Here is a 20,678-nt window from a genome sequence, read left to right as displayed (position 1 = left end):
TTTGGAGGGAACACTACTCCACCCACTACCCAGTTGCCAAGTTTGTTCCTGTCAACAGAAATACTGTATCTTACCCCTAACAATGAGTAACCAGGAAGGAATAAATATTATTTTCAAAACCTTTGATCTCATGATCTCCTCACTCTGTTAAAAAATTACTGAAGATCCCAAGTACTTTTTGTTAACTTGTGTTATAATATTGATATTTACCATACTATAAAACAGGAAATTTTTAAAAATATTCATAATGCATTAAAAATAATAAATCTGCTACATGTTAATATTAATATTTTTTATGAAAAATAACTAAATTTTCCAAAACAAAAAAATTGTTTGCCAAACACATAGATACAGAGAACAGACTGGTGATTACTTGGGGGAAGGGGAGTAGGGGAAGGGGTAAAGGGGTAAAGGGGCACATGTGTACAGTGAGGGATGGCAACTAGACTTTTGGCAGTGAATATAATGTAGTCTGTACAGAAGTCAAAATATAATGACGTACACCTGAAATTTATAGTTATAAACCAATGTTACCTCAATTAAAAAAAATTGTTTTCCATTTTTGCAAATCTCTTAATGTCTGGCTTCTGCATTCAATCTTCTGTAATATTACACACCATGTAGCCACTGGAAAATGCCATTGTACACTTATGAGAAAATTAGCAGGAAAATGGCAAATACCTTTTCAGAATTATTATGAAAGTAGTTTTGCCAGAAAGATCTCAAGAATTCCCCAGGACCCCCTGGGCACACTTTGAGAACCACTTGCTGTGTAAGAATAATCCTAGAATCTAATAAAACCTAGTTACTCTGCTTTTAAACACCTTAAAATGGGAAATTTTTTTCACTTTCAGAGAGAAACCTAAGCACTAAATTTAAGAGAAGCTTATTATGATTTTAAAAGTCAAGGACTTTGGTCTCTGTTGACTTACATTAGATTGTTCAAAAGTTTTCAAGAATAACTATTTACATTTGGGCAGTCTGAACTAGGGACATCTGTGGTTTCCTGAATTACTTCTGTGCTATAGTTATATAGGAGTACTTAAGGTTACCTGGAATATGTTAAAAAATAATAACAAGTGTGGTATAGTATGGTTAGTTTCTGTATCTTTTAGTCTCAGACTTTACCTTAATCCTAGTAACTTTGCTCACAAACTCATGTCAGTGGTGAAAAAGAACAGTATATATCAGTAGTCCTTAACCATTTCTAAGGGTCTAAACAGTTGTAGTAAACTCATTCACAAATTTAGCATACTAACCAGAGTTTTAGAGGTCCCTAAATCTTCCAAGGGGCCCCAGTTATAACTCTTTGAAAAGCTACAGATGGCTGAACAGTTCATTATCAAGAGTCTACTGAGAAACAGCACAAGGTTGATGTGTTACTGACAGAGGTGAGATTGCAAATTCCTTTAATAACATTTTTTGGTCTTGTATTTTAAATTAGTGAATTGAAGATTGCAATAAGCTCTCATTTGTCTCCTCCAACCATTCCACCTAAGACATCCAATCATATCACTTCCTTGAGGTCAGCTTATACTGCAAATTTCCAGAGGGCAAATAAAAGAAGAGCTGAGTGCCAGAAAAATCAGAAGGGGAATATATGCAAAAATTTGCTGTGCATTCACTGAGTGTCAATCAGGGTCTCTAAAAGTGGGTGTGTCTTCATTTTAATCAATACTCAGGAACTGAAGCAATAAAGAGGTCTTGCCACAGAGATATCACCAATTAAATCAAGTAAACCAGTAAGGCCCTTTCACTTTCAAATTCTTCCTAAAACCTGTTCATATAAGATTTTTAACCAGTGTGAATGAAAACTGCAGAATGTGAAATGCATTTTCAAACAATTTGATGGAAATCCTTCTAAAATGTATTTATACTTCCTGCCAAATTCAAAGCAAAATTGAAAGCTTTTTATGATGCATTACTTATTATGAATATCTGTTACTTTGCTGAGAGGCTTGCACAGGCTACCAAAAAGGCTGAGCCAGCAGAAGAAAACAGATATTCAAACTTATAAATGAGTAACCCTATTTTCAAATACAATTCTAAGTCAGTAAGCCATGGAATAAAGATGGTTCCCATCTTTATTTTTGCCAAGTAAAGTGCATAAGATTTATGACAGCTAGTTTCCCTGCTGCTTAGAAACCTTTATCCATAAGTTTTGGTTCTCTGTTTCAGATGGAAGGAATTACTGGAAATCTGACTTGAAGTAAAAATGTTAGTGTGTAGTATCTCTAAGGCAAAAGTATTATGGATTTCAAATTTATAAGTGATAGTTCATGGGAAAATGCAACACATAACTGGCTCTCAAAAATATTTATTACATTAAAGTCAAAGCACATAAAAACCAAGTGATTTCTTCAAGATGACTCAGCTAATAAAAAAAAGCATCAACCCGAATCAATTTCTTGTTGCCCAGTACTCTTTCTTTTAGAATATATTCCTTTTATACTGTATTGCATTTTACATCAGATGGTGATTGTAATGACCCACTACCACTAAGACATTCACTTTGAGTTCCTAATGTTGGTGACAGGTGTACTAAGGCACCCCAGCTCCCTGATCAACAGTATACACCTGCAAGGGGATCCAAACCAGCCAAGGGATCCAAACAGGGATAAATAAGACCTAGTTATTGTCCTCATGGAGCTCATATTCTGGTGGAATAAGTGAGCAACTAATTATCCAAATAAGCCATGAAGGGGAAGTACAGGGTATCCAGAGAATAAATGAGGGTGAACTGATATAATCTGAGCAGTCTGGGTCTGTGAGGAAGTCCATACTGACAGAACCACCTGACTAATCCTTTAAAAACGCCAACTAGCTAAGGTCTCTCCCCCACTTAATACCCACACTAGACCCCTCTCTCTAACGCCACCCACAGAGACTTTCTTCTTCTCGTCTTGCACATGTCAAGCTTGTTCCCATCTTAGGGCCTCTGTACTTGTTCCCTCAGCCTCAACCATAGTGTCTCTGGATTTTCCAATGGCTGGTTGCATCAAATCATCTCAGCATAAATGTTTCCTCAGGAAGCCATCCCTGTTTTAAACCAAAATAGATCCAATCACTCAATTCTTTACCAGATCACTATTGTTTGACCACAATAGCACTTTTTCTGTTCCATTTTGGTGATTCTAAAAAATATTTATAATGGCTTTTTATGAATTTACTCATGACATCAGTCTCCCAGTCTTATTTCCCTCTTAAGATTTTAAGTCTAAACTAGGCTTAAGAATTTTCACAAACACAAGCCTTATGGTGAGAACCACCCCCCCCCCACCCCAGCGCCCAATAATGCAAGCTCCTTAAAAGCAGGAATCTGTTTTGTTCATGTATTATTCCCAGTGCCTAAAACATTTCTTGGCACATAGCAGCTCTTCAAAAATTATTTGATGAACAAATGAAATGAAAAAACAGGAGTGGCAGAACACCTAGAACTGCACCAAGAGCCATTTTGTGGCACTAGTGATTTTCTACCTTCAGACATGAGTACAGGTTTTGAAAAAGTATGCTTTGTACAGTCCTTCAAATAGTTTGAAAAGGTAGAGGGAGATGGAAGTGGGGGACATGGACATTAGGAACTACAAAGAGTTCAAAATAACGTTTTTTCGTGTATTTTTCTACTTTTTTCTCCAAAGTAGGCCTATCACACGTTATCTAACAATACCCAAACAGAAAAAATCATGTGGTAATCTGTGCAACATTTTATTTACACTGCTATATATATTAATTTACAGTTACAAAAAATACCCTATAGGGGCCGGCCCAGTGGCACAGCAGTTAAGTTCACACGTTCGGCTTCTCGGCAGCTCAGGGTTCACCGGTTCGGATCCCGGGTGCAGACATAGCACCGCTTGTCAAGCCATGCTGTGGTAGGCGTCCCACATATAAAGTAGAGGAAGATGGGCATGGATGTTAGCTCAGGACCAGTCTTCCCCAGCAAAAAGAGGAGGATTGGCAGTAGTTAGCTCAGGGCTAAGCTTCCTCAAAATAAAAAATTCCCTATAAATTTAGTAAATGACCTCTCATTTTCTCTCTCTTGATTTCTGGGTCTTAATAATTCCTCTGAATTTCTCCTTGTCACTTATCCAAGAAATTTTCTGAATGACTATAGGTACAGCATTGGAGTAGATACTGAGGGACATATCCATGCAACAGTTCCTACTCCCTAAAATTTTGTAGGATAAATAAAATGTATAATTCCTCACATACCATAGGCAAGATTTAAACACCAAAAAGAAAGATTCCAACAACAATGATACATAACTGTGGATACAGGAAGAATTCACAAAGTAGTTGACATCCAGGGTGTGTACTATAGGATTTTGGAAAATAGTGTTAGGGATAGATGGCATTCCATTAAGAGAAAATGGCAAGAATAAACATGAGTAGGCAAAAAGCCAATGGCTGCATTTGAGCAGTGAAAATACACCAGATTTGCTATAGCTGAATATAGGAGTTAGTAAGAAAAGGCTGGAAAGGGGGTCTTACATGCTAGCTGAATGATTTGGACTTTATCACAAAGTCAGTGAGGATGCTGTGGAAGAAACGGGGAAGCACTATGATCAAAGTGGTGTTTCTGAAAGATCAGTCTTATGCTTGTATGCAGGACAGACTGGAGGAGGCAGAAGAGTAGAGCTAGGGAGACCAATGGGAGACAAGGCTTTGCTGGTACTCCAGGAATTCATGAGTGCCTAGATTGAGGTGTGAACAGTACAAAGGAGAAGTGAAAAGCGTATACATGGAAGATAAATAAGGGAAGACTGCACAGGGCTTGGCAGTAGATTCAACGTAGGGAAGAAAGGAAGACATCGAAAATAACTATTGACACTGCATAAAGAGGACTGTGGAAGAAGAGAGACAAGGAAGTCAGAGGAGAAGCTACTTTGAGGCAGAAAAGTGTAGTTCAACATTAGCCGTGTTAAATTTGAGATGCTTGCAAAATAGAGCGAAAAGTCCAAGAAAATATAAAAATGGCTGACTTGAGCTTGGACTAGCGATCAGGATTGGACATGTTAATCGAGAAGTCATCTACAAAGGAAAAGACAGAAAAAGTAATGGAAGTAGATGAACTCTCCTAGAAGGGCTGTAAAGAGGGAACTATACTGTCACAGACCGACACCTTCGGTAAGGGTCACACTTTGGGGCTGGGCTAACAGGAAGCCAAAGAATACCACTAATGACTATTAGAGAGTTCAAAGAATTCAGGGGAATATCAGGAAAAGACAGAGTCAGAAAGAGGCTGATTCACAGAGTAAAAGTGCCATAGAATAGTCAAGGAGAAATTCTATGTATTGGTAATTACAGGCATAATAGTTTTGTAGTTAAAATGTTACAATAAATTGCAGAGCAAAGAATTATTATCCACTTTCTGGTGGTAATTATTGTTTTCTGGTGCTAATTATTATTTCTCACCAAGGCTTGGTACCTGCCTACTTCTTCAGTCCCATCTCCTCTCCTCTTTAGGCAATGCTTACATTCTATGAGTACCTCAGAAGCCCAAGCTCTTTGCCAACTCAAGATCTTTGCACGGGTGTTCCTTACCTCTGCCAGGAATACTATTTCCCCCATTCTTTACAGAGTAACACCTACTCATCCTCCTGATCTCAGCTTAACTGTCACTTTCTCATAGAGACCATCCATGAACCCTCCTCCTCCTCAGCAAAAATTAGATGACCTTGTCAAATTTTCTTCCTTAGATTCTCTTTGTGGCACTAATCAATTATAAAGCAATGTTTGTATGTTTAATGCCTGTGTCCACCATTAGACTGGCAAGCTCCCTGAGAGGCGATGTGTCTATTTTGCTCATCCTATCTCTAGGATGATACCAGATAACCAGTAGGTGCTCAATAAATATTTGTTGGATGAACATTTTAGTAAGAACTACAAACAAACAAACTAGGCAGAACACCACAGTGTGGAACTGTTCATCTTTTGAAATCAGCTGTAGTAGTGGCCTGCTCATCTGCAGGCGGAATGGGCAAGCTCTAAGTTGAGTTATCAAACCAAACCGCACTGTAGGCAAAAAGTGCATGGCTGCAGTAAAGACTGCAGATAATTTTACAATAGGCTATACACATATTCGGTGTGCAAGTACTGAAATTCTTAAGTATTTATTTTCCATAACACATGGGAACACTGCGTCGTGGCTGAAAATTTTATGAAGAGCAGGCAGAAAATGGGTCTGGCTCCAGGAGGGCAGGAAGTCCACACACTACTCTATTAGCCTAGCTAGTTCAGATGATGGCTCAGGACTGATTCCTGCTGAAAGTCGAGCCAATGTAATTTTTGTTTTGTTCTTGCAAAGAGAAAAAGTGGGGGTTAGGTGGGAGTCGTCAGGCTGCAACAGGCCTACCGTCGTTAACTTGGGAGGCCCAAACAGCTCAGACTCATCTAAAACAAGGCCACCCGAAGGGGAGCTAGCAGCTCCGTGGAAGAAGCAAATTTTGAGACCGAGGGTCCACCCAGGTGCGAAGGCTTCTCTCTCGGGACAAGCAGCAGCGGCTCGGGAGGAAAGCCCAGGACCCGACAACCGCTCGTACCTTGCTTGACTCGGGGCTCCTTGGAGCTGGCGGCGGCGGCCGGGGGCGGCCTGGCCACAGGCTTCTTGCTTTGGGCCTCCCCGGCAGCTCCGGCCTCGGCGGACTTGGCCCTTGAAGCAGACACGGCAGCCCGGACCGCCGCGGCCCCCGGCGCCTTGTGTTTCTTGTTCTTGCCGCCCATATTGCAGCTGCAGCAGAAGATTCCTCCCGGTCTAGGTCCCGGAACCACCCCAGCACGGCGTACAAGAACTCTTTACATTCCCCGGGTCCCGCGCAGCCACCCTGCCTCCACTATCCGGGCTTCTGGGGCCTAAGCGACCGCTGGCCTCGCAATTGGTCCAGTTCACCAAGGTCCCGCCTCCTCGCCGCCTCCCAGGTGCCTGCTGTGTGCCGGGCACCCTCGCTGCGCTGCCTGTTTAGCCACCGAGTTGCCCATCCACTCCAAAGAAAAAAGGAGTCAAAGAAGTATTCTCGGCGGCAGTGTGACTCGACTACTTTTGACTCTCACGGGCCACTGTTGAGGCTTCACTTCGCGTCACTGTCGGTGCGGTCGCGGAGCATCGTGGGTAGGAGGGAGATTCGGTCTCACAGCTCCGGAAGATGGCGGACGCGTTCGGGGATGAGCTCTTCAGCGTGTTCGAGGACGACTCGACCACTGCGCCCGGAACTAAAAAAGACAAGGAAAAGGAGAAGGGGAAATGGAAGGGGCCGTCAGGGTCTGCGGAAAAGGCCGGGTAAGGAAGCTGTCCAGGTTGTATTTTTCTCTGCAGTGCTGAGGGAAGAAAACACGACTCTTGAAGAGCACGAGAAAGTGGGGTGTACAATGAGTGGCGTCGGGAAGTGATGGGGTTTGAGAAACGTTGACGAGGGAGGACAAATGTTGGTCTGGGGAAGCGGGGTCTTGGCGTTTCCCGGCGCCCCACCAGCGTGGCTCATGCCGCCGCGCAGCCCTTGCGCCTGCGTTGCTGACCCCGCGCCTGTCCGTGCGGTGGGGTCGTGTGGGCGGGTAAGGCCTCTTTTAGGTTCTGCACCCTGATATGATACCTGTCGCGTAGTAAACGAGACGAATAACGAATAATTAAACGAAACGAATGATCAGTTGAGTAAAGGGTTAAGAAGCTAAGAGAAAGTGACTTAGATTGACTTGGAGAGGAAAAGGGCAAATAGCAACAGAAGGGAGAGAAATTTCCAAGCTGTAGTTTTCTTGCCCGTAAAAAGGAGATGATAGTGCCTATCGCTAGGGTTGTTGTGAGGAGTAAGTGAGATAATATATGAAAAACAAGCGTAATAAATTCTCAAATGCTGCCTATCGTTGATTTTAAGAAAATGTTTGAAAATTGCTGGTCCCTAAACATATGTATATATAGATTGATGCATATAACCACCAGAAGGTGTGCAGAATTGTTTATAGATCATGGAAGACCTAATACTTGAATTAGGTAAAATTACACGATTCGTTCTTAATCAACAATTTACTCTTGACATTGGGGGAGATACCTAATTATACGTGATTTTGCTGTCAAGGAATTTTTAGTCTGAGTAAGGAGGTACAACCGATACATATTTTAAAGAGTTACTAGGTGATTGAGATAAAATAAGTTGTATATACAACTAAGTGCTATAAAAGTTCAGGAAAAAGGTCTCGATTTGTGACGTCCAGGGAGCCTTACATCCAAGAGGCTGTTCTCGGTAGAGGAAATGATTAGTTATTTGCGCGCAGATTTTTTTTTTAGTAGCACAAATTGGGCTAGAGGGATTGTTTGCTAAGGGACTACAAGAGATGAAGCTAAGAATATAAATTGGTTTTAGATCATGAAGAGCCTTGAATATCAAGCAGATGAGTTTTGATTTTATTTTTAAAACTCTGGTGAACAAGGTTTTTATTTTTTCCTAACTGGGTGTTTGGATAAGTAGAGTGATGGTTTAGGGAAATTCATTTGGTCGTGGTTGTCAGTGTATATTGAAAAGAGAAAAGATACTGATAATAAGAAAAGTAAATTAGGAAAGTATTTAATTTATCTAGTTATGAAATTAAAAGAACCTTAACTCAAGGGGATGTTGGAAGGAAAAGGAAAGAGAAAATGTGAAGAAAAAAATTGACAGGGCTTAATTAAGGAGAACAATGGAAAAGGAGGCAAAATAGGCAGATTTTGAATTTGGATGTCAGGGAGAAGAAAAATAGGGAAATTTAGAGGAAATTTTGATTTGGAAATAAAATTACTTTGGCTTGAGACAAAGTGAAGTGGTGGTAGTGTATCCATATAGAAATGTTCATTGGGCAGTTTTAATCAGGGTTTGGAGAAACAGCAGAACTGGAGGTATATACTTGGATGTTATTTGAATGGTACTGCTTGAGGTGGAGATCCCTGTGGGAAAGTGTAGTGACACTTAACACAGAGACTAGAGGGATAGCTGAACAATCAGGAGTGAAATGTCACATGAAGAGTGAAACAAAGTAGAAAAATAGTTGTCTTCTCTCATTGAGTTAGAGGGAGTAGGAGAGTTTGCGGGAACTTTTCAGGGAAAATGAGAAAGGGGGATAGGTTGTTTCCATTAATGTTTTTTTCCAATAGGAATAATTAATATTTGCTGTAGTTTGAATGGGCAACTATGATATTATGAAGACAATACATATATAATTTCCTACTTTAATAAATAATTTGCTTCAAAGTTACTATGGGAAAATTAATTCAGTTTGCAGTGTAGTAGGTGTAATCTATTTCCACAGCCTTCCAAAGTGAAAATTTATAGGATATAAAAATAATCTAATTTACATTTTGATTTTATTAGGAAATATGTGAACATAAGGCAGGAGAACTACATAAAAAAATAGAGAATATTAGTAACTTGAGAGACTTTGTTTACTAACAACACTTCTGGCTAGGCCTACTCTGCTAGGTGTTCTTAGGAAAAAATCCAATTTGCCTGATTCCAACGATCATACATACGGTCATAATTATTCATATCATAATCAATATGTATAGGGTGATTTACATCTGATTTGTATAACATAGGAGGGCAAATTCATGGAACTTTAGAGGCACTTGTCTTATGTATTTAATATTCTAGACCAAGTCAGTGCTTTTTTAAAAACTATATTATCAGAATTGTCATATATAGAGAGAGAGAATAGTAAGAACGTCATGTACCCATAACTCAGCTTCAGCAATATCAAGTCATGGTCAATCTATTCCCACACCATTTTTTTGTAAATCAAATGCTACACATCATATTATTTCTCCCTGAATATTTCAGTATGCATCTCTTATTGTTAATGACTTTTTTTCTAGCATAACCATAATGCCGTTATTACACCCAACAAAATTTACACTGATTCCTTAATATCATTGAATATTCAATCCAGAGTGAAATTTCCCCAGTTATCTTAAAGGTTTATCTGAATCAGGATCCAGACAAAGCCCACACACTGTTTTGGTTTGTTACATCCCTTAAGTCTTTTCTTCTACAACAGTCTCCCTCTTTTTACCTTATGTCATTGATTTTTTATGGAGAGGTGGGTAAGAGGAGAAACCAGGTCATTTAGCTTCTATAGTTTCCCACATCCCACAAAAGAATTTGCTTTCTTATACTGTCGTTTAACTGGCTCTTCTATCCTCAAGTATTTACTGTAAATTGTTCTTATATGTAGAACTGCACTGTCCCATGTAATAACTACTACCCACCTGTAGCTATTGAGCACTTAAAATGTAGCTCGTCAGAATTGAGATGTGGTGCTGTGTAGTTCCTATTGCGTTACATCATAAGACGGACGTGATGTTGTTCTACGCTTCTAAGATCAGAGGGTTAAGATAGCGTCAGCCTGATCCCTCATCAACCTTTCACATAATGGCTTTAGCATCTGCGATGATTGCCTAGATCCATTCATTTCAATAGTAGTGAAATGTTGATTTTTCTATTTTTATGATTTCTTTCTGCATTTATTACTTGGAATCCATCTATGAAAAAAGAACATTCCTGGGGCCGGCCCCATGGCCTAGTGGTTAAGTTTGGTGCACTCTGCTTCAGCAGCCTAGGTTCAGTTTCTGGGCGCGGATCCATACCACTCATCAGCAACCATGCTGTGATGGTGACCCACATACAAAATAGAGGCAGATTGGCACAGATGTTAGCTCAGGGCATATCTTCCTTAAGCGAAATAGACAAATTGGCAACAGATCTTAGCTCAGGGCGGATTTTCCTCAGGGGAAGAAAAAGAAAAAAGAACACCCCCTCATCAGCTGTTTACCTTCAAATGCAGTTTATAGAGGAAAGGCAGGATAAATACTTGATTCTCTATCAATTTTAAGAGAAATGAGTTGTGTCCTAAGGAACTCCAATGGTGACCAACATGAGTGTGTGATTATGTGTTTAGTTTCTTGCTGAATGGATGGATTTTTATATATTTAATGCGTTTTGCTCTTTTGCACTCATTTTCCTTTATTTTTTGTTTTATTTTTTTAAAAGATTTTATTTTTCCTTTTTCTCCCCAGAGCCCCCCAGTACATAGTTGCATATTTTTAGTTGTGGGTCCTTCTAGTTGTGACATGTGGGATGCCACCTCAGCATGGCTTGATGAGCCATGTGGTGTCTGCACCCACGATCCAAACCAGTGAAACCCTGGGCCGCTGAAGTGGAGCGCGAGAACTTAACCACTCTGCCACAGGCTGGCCCCTTCTTTATGTTTTTTAAAACTTTATTGGAATATAATTAAACTTCGCTAAACCAATGCCACAATCAAGATAACAAACATTTCCATCACCTCCAAATGTTCTGTGTGTCCCTTTGTAATGCATCCCTCTCTCCAACCCTCCCCCCAGGCAACCACTGATCTTTCTGGCACTATTGGACAGCTTGCATTTTCTAGAATTTTATTTAATCGGCATACTAAGGTATATATTCCTTTTTTTGCCTGGCTTCTTTTGCTCAACATAATGATTTTGAGATTCATGCACGTTGTGGTATGTATCTGTTCCCAAGCCTGAATGGACCCATAACATGCAAGTAAGTCCTTTTGCCCAGAGTCGCTCATGCCAATAGAACAAGACTGGGTTTAGTCTTGAATAGAACAGAAACTTTATTCATTGATTGAGGAATGGAGAAGGAAGAGCTTGTGCTCTGAAAACACTTCTCTCTGAAGACAGGGAAAAGGGGAGTTTTTAAAGGACAAGGCGTTGTGGCCTCATCAGGATTCTGGGAAAGCGCCAGAGATTTCCAGGAACAGTTGGTGCCTCTTAAATCCTTTGTGTGCCACCCCTGGGGCAGGGATCCTAGCATGGTAATGAGGCAAAAGTGACTCCAGGTTCTTCTGTGCAGACACTACTCCTGTGGTTGGGCTAGAACTGTTTCAGGGTGGTTTACAGCTGTGGGTTCTTTGAAGCATAGCTGAAAAACATCTCAAAGGAAAATGTGAAGTATGGGCCAAGGCTGTTTCTCTATTAAGAATGCATGTTTGAGTGCCAGGGATGTATGGGTGGCATATCAGTAGTTTCTTTTTATTGCTAGGTAGTATTCTGTTTTATGGATATACCATACTTGTTTATACCTTCATCTGTTGATAGACATTTGAGTTGTTTCCCTTATTATTTTTCATACTCCTACCAATGAGAACTCTTCACGTTGTCTTTTGTGTTCTTTTGACAAGACCTTGTCAGTCTTTGATAGCTTCTGTGCTTTTGGCAAAAGATTTTCTTGACTCATAGTATATATTTTCAGCCCCAAACCTGGAATCAGCCATATCTCTAAGGAATCTCTAGTTGTTTATAGTGGGAAATGTTGTTTAGTGCTTAGGATGCTCATTGCTACTGGATTTCATTGCTTTTAGGCCTCTACAGTGGAAAGAACTGAGGAATCTTTTTTTTTAGGAAAAACAGATGATACTGACGTTTCCGTTATAGGTAATAATCCAGGATTTTTATTTAACTTCTTGATTTTTGTAAGTATATCCTTTTTCTTTTTTGCTGAAAATCTTCATTCCTGATGATAATTAAGCTTTATCTTACATATACCTGTAATAGTTTAAAAATAACACTAGTAATATTGGTAGTTAGAATAAGATATTGAATGCAATTTGTGGTTCTTTTTGTCCTTAGAGTATATCACACTAACAATGAAAATACTCTGTAGTAGTTCCTCTGCTAAATGTTTATGCTACTGACTTGATACTTAGTGTGTTCATTTGTTCATTTACTTTCCGTTTTTAAGGATGGCTAAAAATTTAATTTTTAAAAAATTATGTAAAATATTATTTTATGGTTCCAAAATCAAAAGTATAAAACAGTACATTCTTGCCTTCATCCTTGCCCTTTCTGCCCTGTTTCTTCCCTCTCCTTGAGTTTTTGGTTTGTCCTTTATTATTTATTTTTGAAAATCTCCTCAAATTGTGCGTGTGTGTGCATGCATCGCTGTCTTCTCCACTCTTCACTTTTTATGCAAAAGGTGCCATTTAAAAACTGTTGCTTATCTTGCTTTTTTCACTTAACATTACAATATAGAGATCACTCTATTAGTAAGTATATAGAGATCTTTCTTTTTTACAGCTGCATAGTTGTAATCCATCTGTGGATGTAATGTAGTTGATTCAATCAGTGTTCTCTTAATAGAGATTGAATTATTTTCAGTCCTTTGCTGTTACAAGTGATGTATCAGTGAATAGCCTTGTACATGTCTGTTTTTTAAGATTTTTAAAATTTTTTTACCATTTTATCTTTGGGATACATTCCTAGAAGTGCAATTACTAGGTCAAAGGGTAAGTGTATGTACTTTTGCTAGGTGTGGCCAAATTCCTCTTCATAGGAGATTCACTTGTGTTTTCAAAAGTGTGGTAGGCAGAGTGATGCCCCCACAATGACGTCTATGTTCCAATCCGGAAAACAATGATCAGAACTAGGAAATTAACATTGATACAGTACTGTTATCTAATCTACATTCAGATTTTGCCAATTGCTTTAAAACTCTTTATAAGAAAAGGATTCTATATAAGATTCCACGATTTGATTGTCTAGAAATAACATTTTCAGACAGTTTCCTTAAATCAGAACTTTATTCTTAAGAGTAAGTTTATCTACAACACTTAATTTCCAGTCTTTCTGTATACTTCACGTATTTCAAGTGTGCAAGTTCCACATGTGACATACATAGCAAGCTATCAGAGAAATAAATAATTGAGTCCTAAAAGTCTAACATATAATATTAATGAATAATTAAGCTCTTCTGAAGGAAAGTGTATTATGAATTTGTTTTAAGTTTCTCAAAAGTTATAGAACTGTTTCTTTGTTCTATAGTCATCACCGGCTCCTAGTAGGTTTTAATTACAGTGGTTTTGTTGATGCTTACTAATTCAGAGATAGAATTTAGAACTAGAGGGATCTTAGTTATCATCTAAATGTCTTGTTTGACTGAGGCCCAAGGATATTGATGGTTTGTCCAAAGGAGATTCACATCAGTAGTCAGCAACAAATAAGACAAGGATGAATACCTTTTCCACTAAATTGGGAGTGATAAAATTTGCAAAATTTCAGATTTTGCCAAGCATCAAAGAATGAACTTCATTATGGAAAGATTGTTCAAGCATAAAGATCAGTAGTACTGTTTGTTATTCTTTTTTAAAGAAAACTTTTTTATTGACGTAAAACATATAAAGAAGAGTGTGAAAGTCATGGGATAAATTTTTATTGCATGAACACACCAACATAACCTCCATTTAGGACAAAAAATAGAACATTGCGGGAATCTCTCTTTTTCCCTTAGAAAAGTGACTGTCCTGATAACGACATGTGTTAGTTTTTTTCTGTTTGTAACTATAATGTAGATGAAATCATACAAAATATATTCTTTTGTGTCTGGCTTTGGCTCAACATTGTAAAATTCATGACTGTAGCTTTAGTGACTCTCACTGTGTTTGAGATTTAGTCTGCAATCAGAATATTCACAGTTATCTTAAAAGTCTGCCCTTTTTCAACTATATATATAACTGTGTGTGCCTGGATTTTTCTTCGGATACTTCAGCCAATAGCAGTATATCACACCAAGTTGAATGCAGAAATAGATGAGAGTCCAGCTGCTTTCTATTAAGCCAGACATTAAAGAGATTTGCAAAAGTGTAAAACAGTGTCACTCTTCTCATTAAAAATTTTCTTTCTGGAAAATACTAATTTTTTTTATCAAAAGTGTTATTTAGTTAACATGTAATGGTTTATTATTCCCATTTTTAAATGAATCGATAAGTAAATATTTTTTAAATTTCCAGTTTTAATATCTAATATGGTGAATATCGGTAGATATCAGTAGATTTATCTAGAGTAGATAGATCTACTGTAGATATAATAGTAGATATATCAGTAGATATAAGTAGATATAGATCAGTGATATATCAGTAGAATATCAGTAGATTAGATATAATCTAATATGGTAAATATCAGTAGATATGAGCAAAATTCTTTGGAATCCTCAGTAATTTTTAAGACTGGGAAAGGATTCTGAGACCAAGAATTTGAGAGCCACTGACCTAGTATAGTCTAATTTACATCTTCTTGATAAGTAATGATTTTGAACTCCTTTTTACATGCTTATGGGCCATTTGGATAACCTCTTTTGTAAAGTGCCTGTTCAAGTATTGTGCTCATTATTTTCTTGGGTTGTCTTTTTTGTTCAATTTGTAATCCCCCCCCAATATTTTAGAAAAATGCTTTTTATCAGTCATATGTGTTTCACCTATCTTCTCTCACTCTTTGTCTTACCTCTTTACTCTTTTTTTTTAAAGACTGACCCCTGAGTTAACATCTGTTGCCAATCTTTTTTTTTCGCTTCTCCCCAAAGTCTCCCAGCACACAGTTGTATATTCTAGTTGTAGGTCCTTCTGGTTCTACTATATAGGATGCCACCTCACCGTGATGATCACCTGATGAGCAGTGCCATGTCCATGCCCAGGATCGGAACCAGCGAAACCCTGGGCCGCCAAAGTGGAGCACGCAAACTTAACCACTTGGCCTCGGGGCCAGCCCCCCGTCTTTACTCTCTTAATGGTACCTTTTGATTAACAGAAATTCTTAGTTTTAATGGAGTCCAATTTATCAAAGTTACTTTTTGGTTAATAATTGTATGTCCTGTTTAATAAAACTTGAAGATAATTTTCTCATTTTATCTTCTAGAGGCTTTGTTACCTTTCACAATTAGATCTAAAATCCACAAGGAATTGATTTTTGTGTGTAATAAGGGTAGGGGTCAGATTGAATTCCGCTATGAATATCCAGTTCACCAAGCATCATTTGTTGTCATGACTCTTGACCAGCGAATCCAACCACACAAACAATTTTTTTCCCAGATAGTAATGTTCATTAGAGAAAGCGTTAAATGTTTATTGAAGGAACTTATGTAAATGTCTAATGATGTTTTAATATGCAATTTTTAAAAAATATTATGTTAATAGTTATGTTAACGTGAGTTGCAAAATATTTTTTAAAACAGAACTTCCAAGAAAATACAAAATGCAAAAGGAGTAGTGTTCAGTTTTATTAGTTAAATTAGGGTATTCTGGGCTTTAGCCAGTTTTGGTTTGTATATCTGTTTACATGACCTTTTCTTTCTGTCAATGGTGTATATTATATATGGAATAATATTTTATGGAGTCATCCTTAAAGTAAGAACTGATACTGCAGAATTCATTCTAAGATGTTTACTTTTCAGGAAACGTTTTGATGAAAAATCACAATCAGAGTCAACAAATATTGGGAAAACCAAGAGAGATGCAGATTTCGACGGCACAGATGAACCCATTTTTGGAAAGAAGCCCAGGGTAGAAGAGTCAATAACTGAAGACGTAAGGTAGGATTTCCGCTATCATAAGTGTTAGTAACTTCGTAAGTTAGGTAGTTGCAGGAAGTTTTGAAAATTGCTTATATGTTGTTGCTTTGTAAAAGTATTTTCTGAATAGAGAAATGAAGATAAATATTCTTTATTCATGTAAGCCTATAAATATAGAATGTTTGGGGAAATGAAAGACAGTATAGAAGAGATTCATCTTTTAATGCTTTAGAATCCAATTTTGAGAAGGAATCTCGAAGCCTGATTTTTTAAAAGAAGTGACACATTTCCTGTATTCATAACGTCCTAAGAAGCAGATCACTGAAAGAATGGAATAAAAGGGAAGAATAAAACTGACCCAGTGGAAGGAATAAGCACAAAGGAACATTAGGAGGAATTAAATATTCACTGTCGTATGTAGCAGTAGAGTGGCTATGAATCTCAACAGTACTGTCAATGAGGGAGACCCATAGATATCTATGGCTGAAATAGCTGGTATTTCTCTGATTTTGAAAGCTGGAACTTTCTAGAAGTTGATGCCAAATTATTAGGTTGACCTGTTTCCTATTGTGGTGATGATCTTCATGGCTTTGCCTCTCCCTTCCTGTATGCCCTATTCTAGCTTGGCACTACCATGAAGAATTTACTCTTTTGTGATTTTTCTTTAACCATTTAGCTGTTGTTGTAGCTGGCAAAAGTAGCTACTATAAATGGTGGTAGATTTGTCACTGAAATATTTAAGATGAACCATTTGCCCAAGCCAGTGGTATAGGTTACTAGATAATATTGGCAATTTAAAATGGCTGTTTATTGTAGTAACCCTATGGTTTTATCCAAAGTATGATTATTGATTTAAAATAAAAATCAAAAGTATAATCAATAAGAGAATGATGAATCTAGCACAGAAATACATCTATTTTTCTTTAATTCAACCTAGGTGAGTATAACTTAGGATTTCAATAACAATAGGGAAGACTTCTATGAATTATATAGCAACATCTGCATTACACTAGTTTATTTTATGTTTTCTATCTTGTAATGGTTTTTATAACCAGCTTTGTGTTTTGAAGTAGGGGCAGTGCTTTCGAGAGGTACTTTTTATTTTATTCACAATAGTTACTGGGGGGCAAGCCCCATGTCCGAGTGGTTAAAGTTCTGCGCAGTCTGTTTTGGTGGCCTGGGGTTGGCAGGTTCAGATCCTGAATGCAGACCTACTCCAGTCATCAGCCATGCTCTGGAGGCATCCCACATACAAAGAAGAGGAAGATTGGCGCAGGTGTTAGCTCAGGGCAAATCTTCCTCACACACACACACACACAACAAAATAGTTATGAAACTAAGCTGACATAATTCTTTAAATAAGCCACTTCAAGTCTCTTTGTTTTGTATATGTAATAAAAGATGTTAACTGACCATTTTCAATTCTCAGCATGTATTTGAGTGATGTGAAAAATTTTCTGAATATTGTTAATAGTCAAACTTTTTCCAATTTGGAATCCTGATAATTAGACGGTGTCATTTTCCTTAACAGTGCAGATGGGAGGCTTATTATCTAATTATGGAAAAATAATTTATTTTAATGTAAGTGTAACTTTTTTCTTTTTTTAAGTTTGGCAGATTTGATGCCCAGAGTTAAAGTACAATCAGTTGAAACTGTTGAAGGTTGTACACATGAGGTAAGCACAAAGAGTATACAGTAAATTTGGGTTATAGATGGGATTTTGCTTTGGACTGTCTAATATGATTGGCAAGCAGGTTAGCCGTAAGGGCTTTGGAAACAATAAGTTGTTTCTGTGGGGTGCACATAGTCTAATGGAAGGAGCTTTGTATTCAAGCCTGAGCTCAGGCACTTGACCTAACTATAGTCTTAGATAAATTTCTTAACCTCTTTGACATTGGTTTTTTAATTTGTAAAATCTCAAATAGTGGGATTTACATCATTAGGCGGTTGTGAAGATTATATAAGAGAATTAGGTAAAGTACCCAGTACAAAGTTGGGTGTTCATTTCTATATTCCTGAAGTCAAGTAACAGTGCCATTTTGCAGGTCACATGCTTTTTCCTTTCTTGTTCTGACGACTGATCTATTGCAGTTTCATTGTTCTGCCACAAGATGGTGGTCACTGATAGCTTTTCAAAGTGAGAGCTTATAAACATGAGGGATATAAGGAAACTGTAACACTATTTCTTTCTATTAAGCCTTCTCTCTTTACAATATAACCTACAAGTTATTATTTACAAGTGGTTGGGGAATCTTATTATTAAAACCCTGTTGAATAAGCAGAGTAATTCCAAATTAACAAAAAAGCCTTTTGATAAAGATTTAGAACCTTATTTCTTTGAATACCTGTTTTTTTTTACTGAAAGTTCCTTATGTTCCTTTAGAATAGCACTTAGTTTGACAGATGTAATACCCGTTTGATCATTCATTCAACCCTTATGTTAGACCCTATTAACTTCTTTGGTCTTAAAAAGATGAGAAAAGGGGCCGGCCCGGTGGCACAGCGGTTAAGTTCGCACGATCGGATCCTGGGTGCAGATTTACGCACAGCTTGTCAAGCCTTGCCATGGCAGGTGTCCCGCGTATAAAGTAGAGGAAGATGGGCATGGATGTGGATGTTAGCTCAGGGCCAGTCTTCCTCAGTAAAAAGAGGAGCATTGGTGGCAGATGTTAGCTCAGGGCCAAGCTTCCTCAAAGAAAAGAAAAAGATGAGGGAAAAAACAAAACACAAATTTTGCTCTCAAGAGGTCGAAGTTTTGTCTGTCTTCCTTCACACTTATTCCCAAGCCCTCCATTCTGTCACCTCTCACTTTTTTAACAGGTAATTTTACCTTTTACTTAATCCAGAAGCTTGAGGATATCAAGTTGGGAATGTCCTCTGATTATAACCTCCTTCACCAAGGGTGTCTGCACCTGTCACATCCACTCAAAGGAAAAGATACTGCCTCTTTAGGCTAGGAAGAGTGACTCTGTTGGTGTTCTTGATTGTATCTTATCCTGCTTCCATAAAAACATCAATCATTCCATTTTCCCTTTACTGTTTCTGGAGTCTCATTTTCTGTATTTCCCCTTTATTACCAGCATATAAATATCCAAAAGCTTCTCTTTTGTTCTAGGTTGCTTTTTGGCCTCTATATTGTTTTTCTTCTTCCCTTCTCCCTTGTAGTCATTCATTCAATACTTATAAGTCTTTTGAGTGCCGGTACATTTTATTATTCACTGAGTATAAAGAGATAAAAGAGAGACGATCCCTTCCTTTTCAGAGTTGCTATTGAGTGCTCTGCTTGGAAAATCCCTACTAGACTTCCTGACTTTCCATTCATCTTTTAATCTACTACAGTTAGATTTCGTCTCTCTCCATTTCTTTCAAACTGCTCTGGCAAAAATCACCAGTGACTACTTGCTAAGTCTGTTTGACTGTTGTTAATTCTACTGATTTTCTGACTCCTTAGTCCCTGCAGACTTCTTCTCTTCTACCTGTCTGTTATGTGTGAGTGTTACCCAGACTGTTTTCAGAGAATGAAAACAAAACTCTTTGATATTGATACATGAGAAACACAATTACTCGTTGTTGCTACTGTTAAATCTCAGACTCACTAAAATCTTTAATTGCTTCATGCTAACCATTTTTTGTTCATGTCATAGAAAGTATCAGGAGAGATGTGAGGGAGGTCAACCAACTCACCAGATATGGCCCCACAGGTTGATCACACCTTGATGGGGATCACACCATGATTTACGATCTAGTCTTCAGATTTTCAGATCTGGAAATTTGATTTTGTCAGTGTACCAAGGATTGTGCTCTCTGGGATAGACTCACTTTTATCATACTCCTGGTATGGTATATGAAAGAATGTCATTGTCTTCATTTCATGGACAAGTAGTCCTCTTACCATCAAACTACCTGAGAATCAGAAACTACTTAGAAGTTTCTTAGAATCATAAAAAAAGGAAATATATAGTCTTAAGGGAAGCTATTCCTCTCCCCCATAAGTGTTCATTCACTAGTAAAACAACTCATAAGTTAACTCTTTCCTGATGTGTGCTGGATGTACTACCAAATTCTGAGTTGTCTCCCCTTTACAGATTCCATTTAGAATATCACAGTTTCTTCTAATACATTCATCATACTGGGTATTATTTATTAAGTTTCACTTAATTATAGTCAGGTTCTAGTTATTCCCTTTTGAAATACTACTCACATCATCTTGATTGTAATTAAGTTGCAAATCTACCAAAATCTCAATATTTCTTTCTTTCTTTTTTCGAGGAAGGTTAGCTCTGAGCTAACTGCTGCCAATCCTCCTCTTTTCACTGAGGAAGACTGGCCCTGAGCTA

General features: G+C 37.9%; 2 protein-coding genes across 2 annotated transcripts in view; one reads left to right on the top strand and one right to left on the bottom strand.

The window, feature by feature from the left end:
- DHX29 (DExH-box helicase 29) overlaps positions 1-7,069 on the bottom strand; it is a 47,568-nt gene extending 40,499 nt beyond the window's left edge. The window contains exon 1 of the mRNA XM_014860338.3: positions 6,543-7,069. Coding sequence (XP_014715824.2) covers positions 6,543-6,723 — 181 coding nt within the window. The 5' untranslated portion in view covers positions 6,724-7,069. The remainder of the gene's footprint in view (positions 1-6,542) is intronic.
- Positions 7,070-7,130: 61 nt separating this feature from the next.
- Positions 7,131-20,678, top strand: part of MTREX (Mtr4 exosome RNA helicase) — a 116,813-nt gene continuing 103,265 nt past the window's right edge. Inside the window, exons 1-3 of the mRNA XM_014860340.3 lie at positions 7,131-7,276; positions 16,224-16,361; positions 17,950-18,016. Coding sequence (XP_014715826.1) covers positions 7,143-7,276; positions 16,224-16,361; positions 17,950-18,016 — 339 coding nt within the window. The 5' untranslated portion in view covers positions 7,131-7,142. The remainder of the gene's footprint in view (positions 7,277-16,223; positions 16,362-17,949; positions 18,017-20,678) is intronic.

This window comes from Equus asinus, chromosome 10 (genome assembly GCF_041296235.1).
Source record: "Equus asinus isolate D_3611 breed Donkey chromosome 10, EquAss-T2T_v2, whole genome shotgun sequence".
Taxonomy (NCBI): domain Eukaryota; kingdom Metazoa; phylum Chordata; class Mammalia; order Perissodactyla; family Equidae; genus Equus; species Equus asinus.
This window is presented reverse-complemented; position numbering and strand designations above follow the sequence as displayed.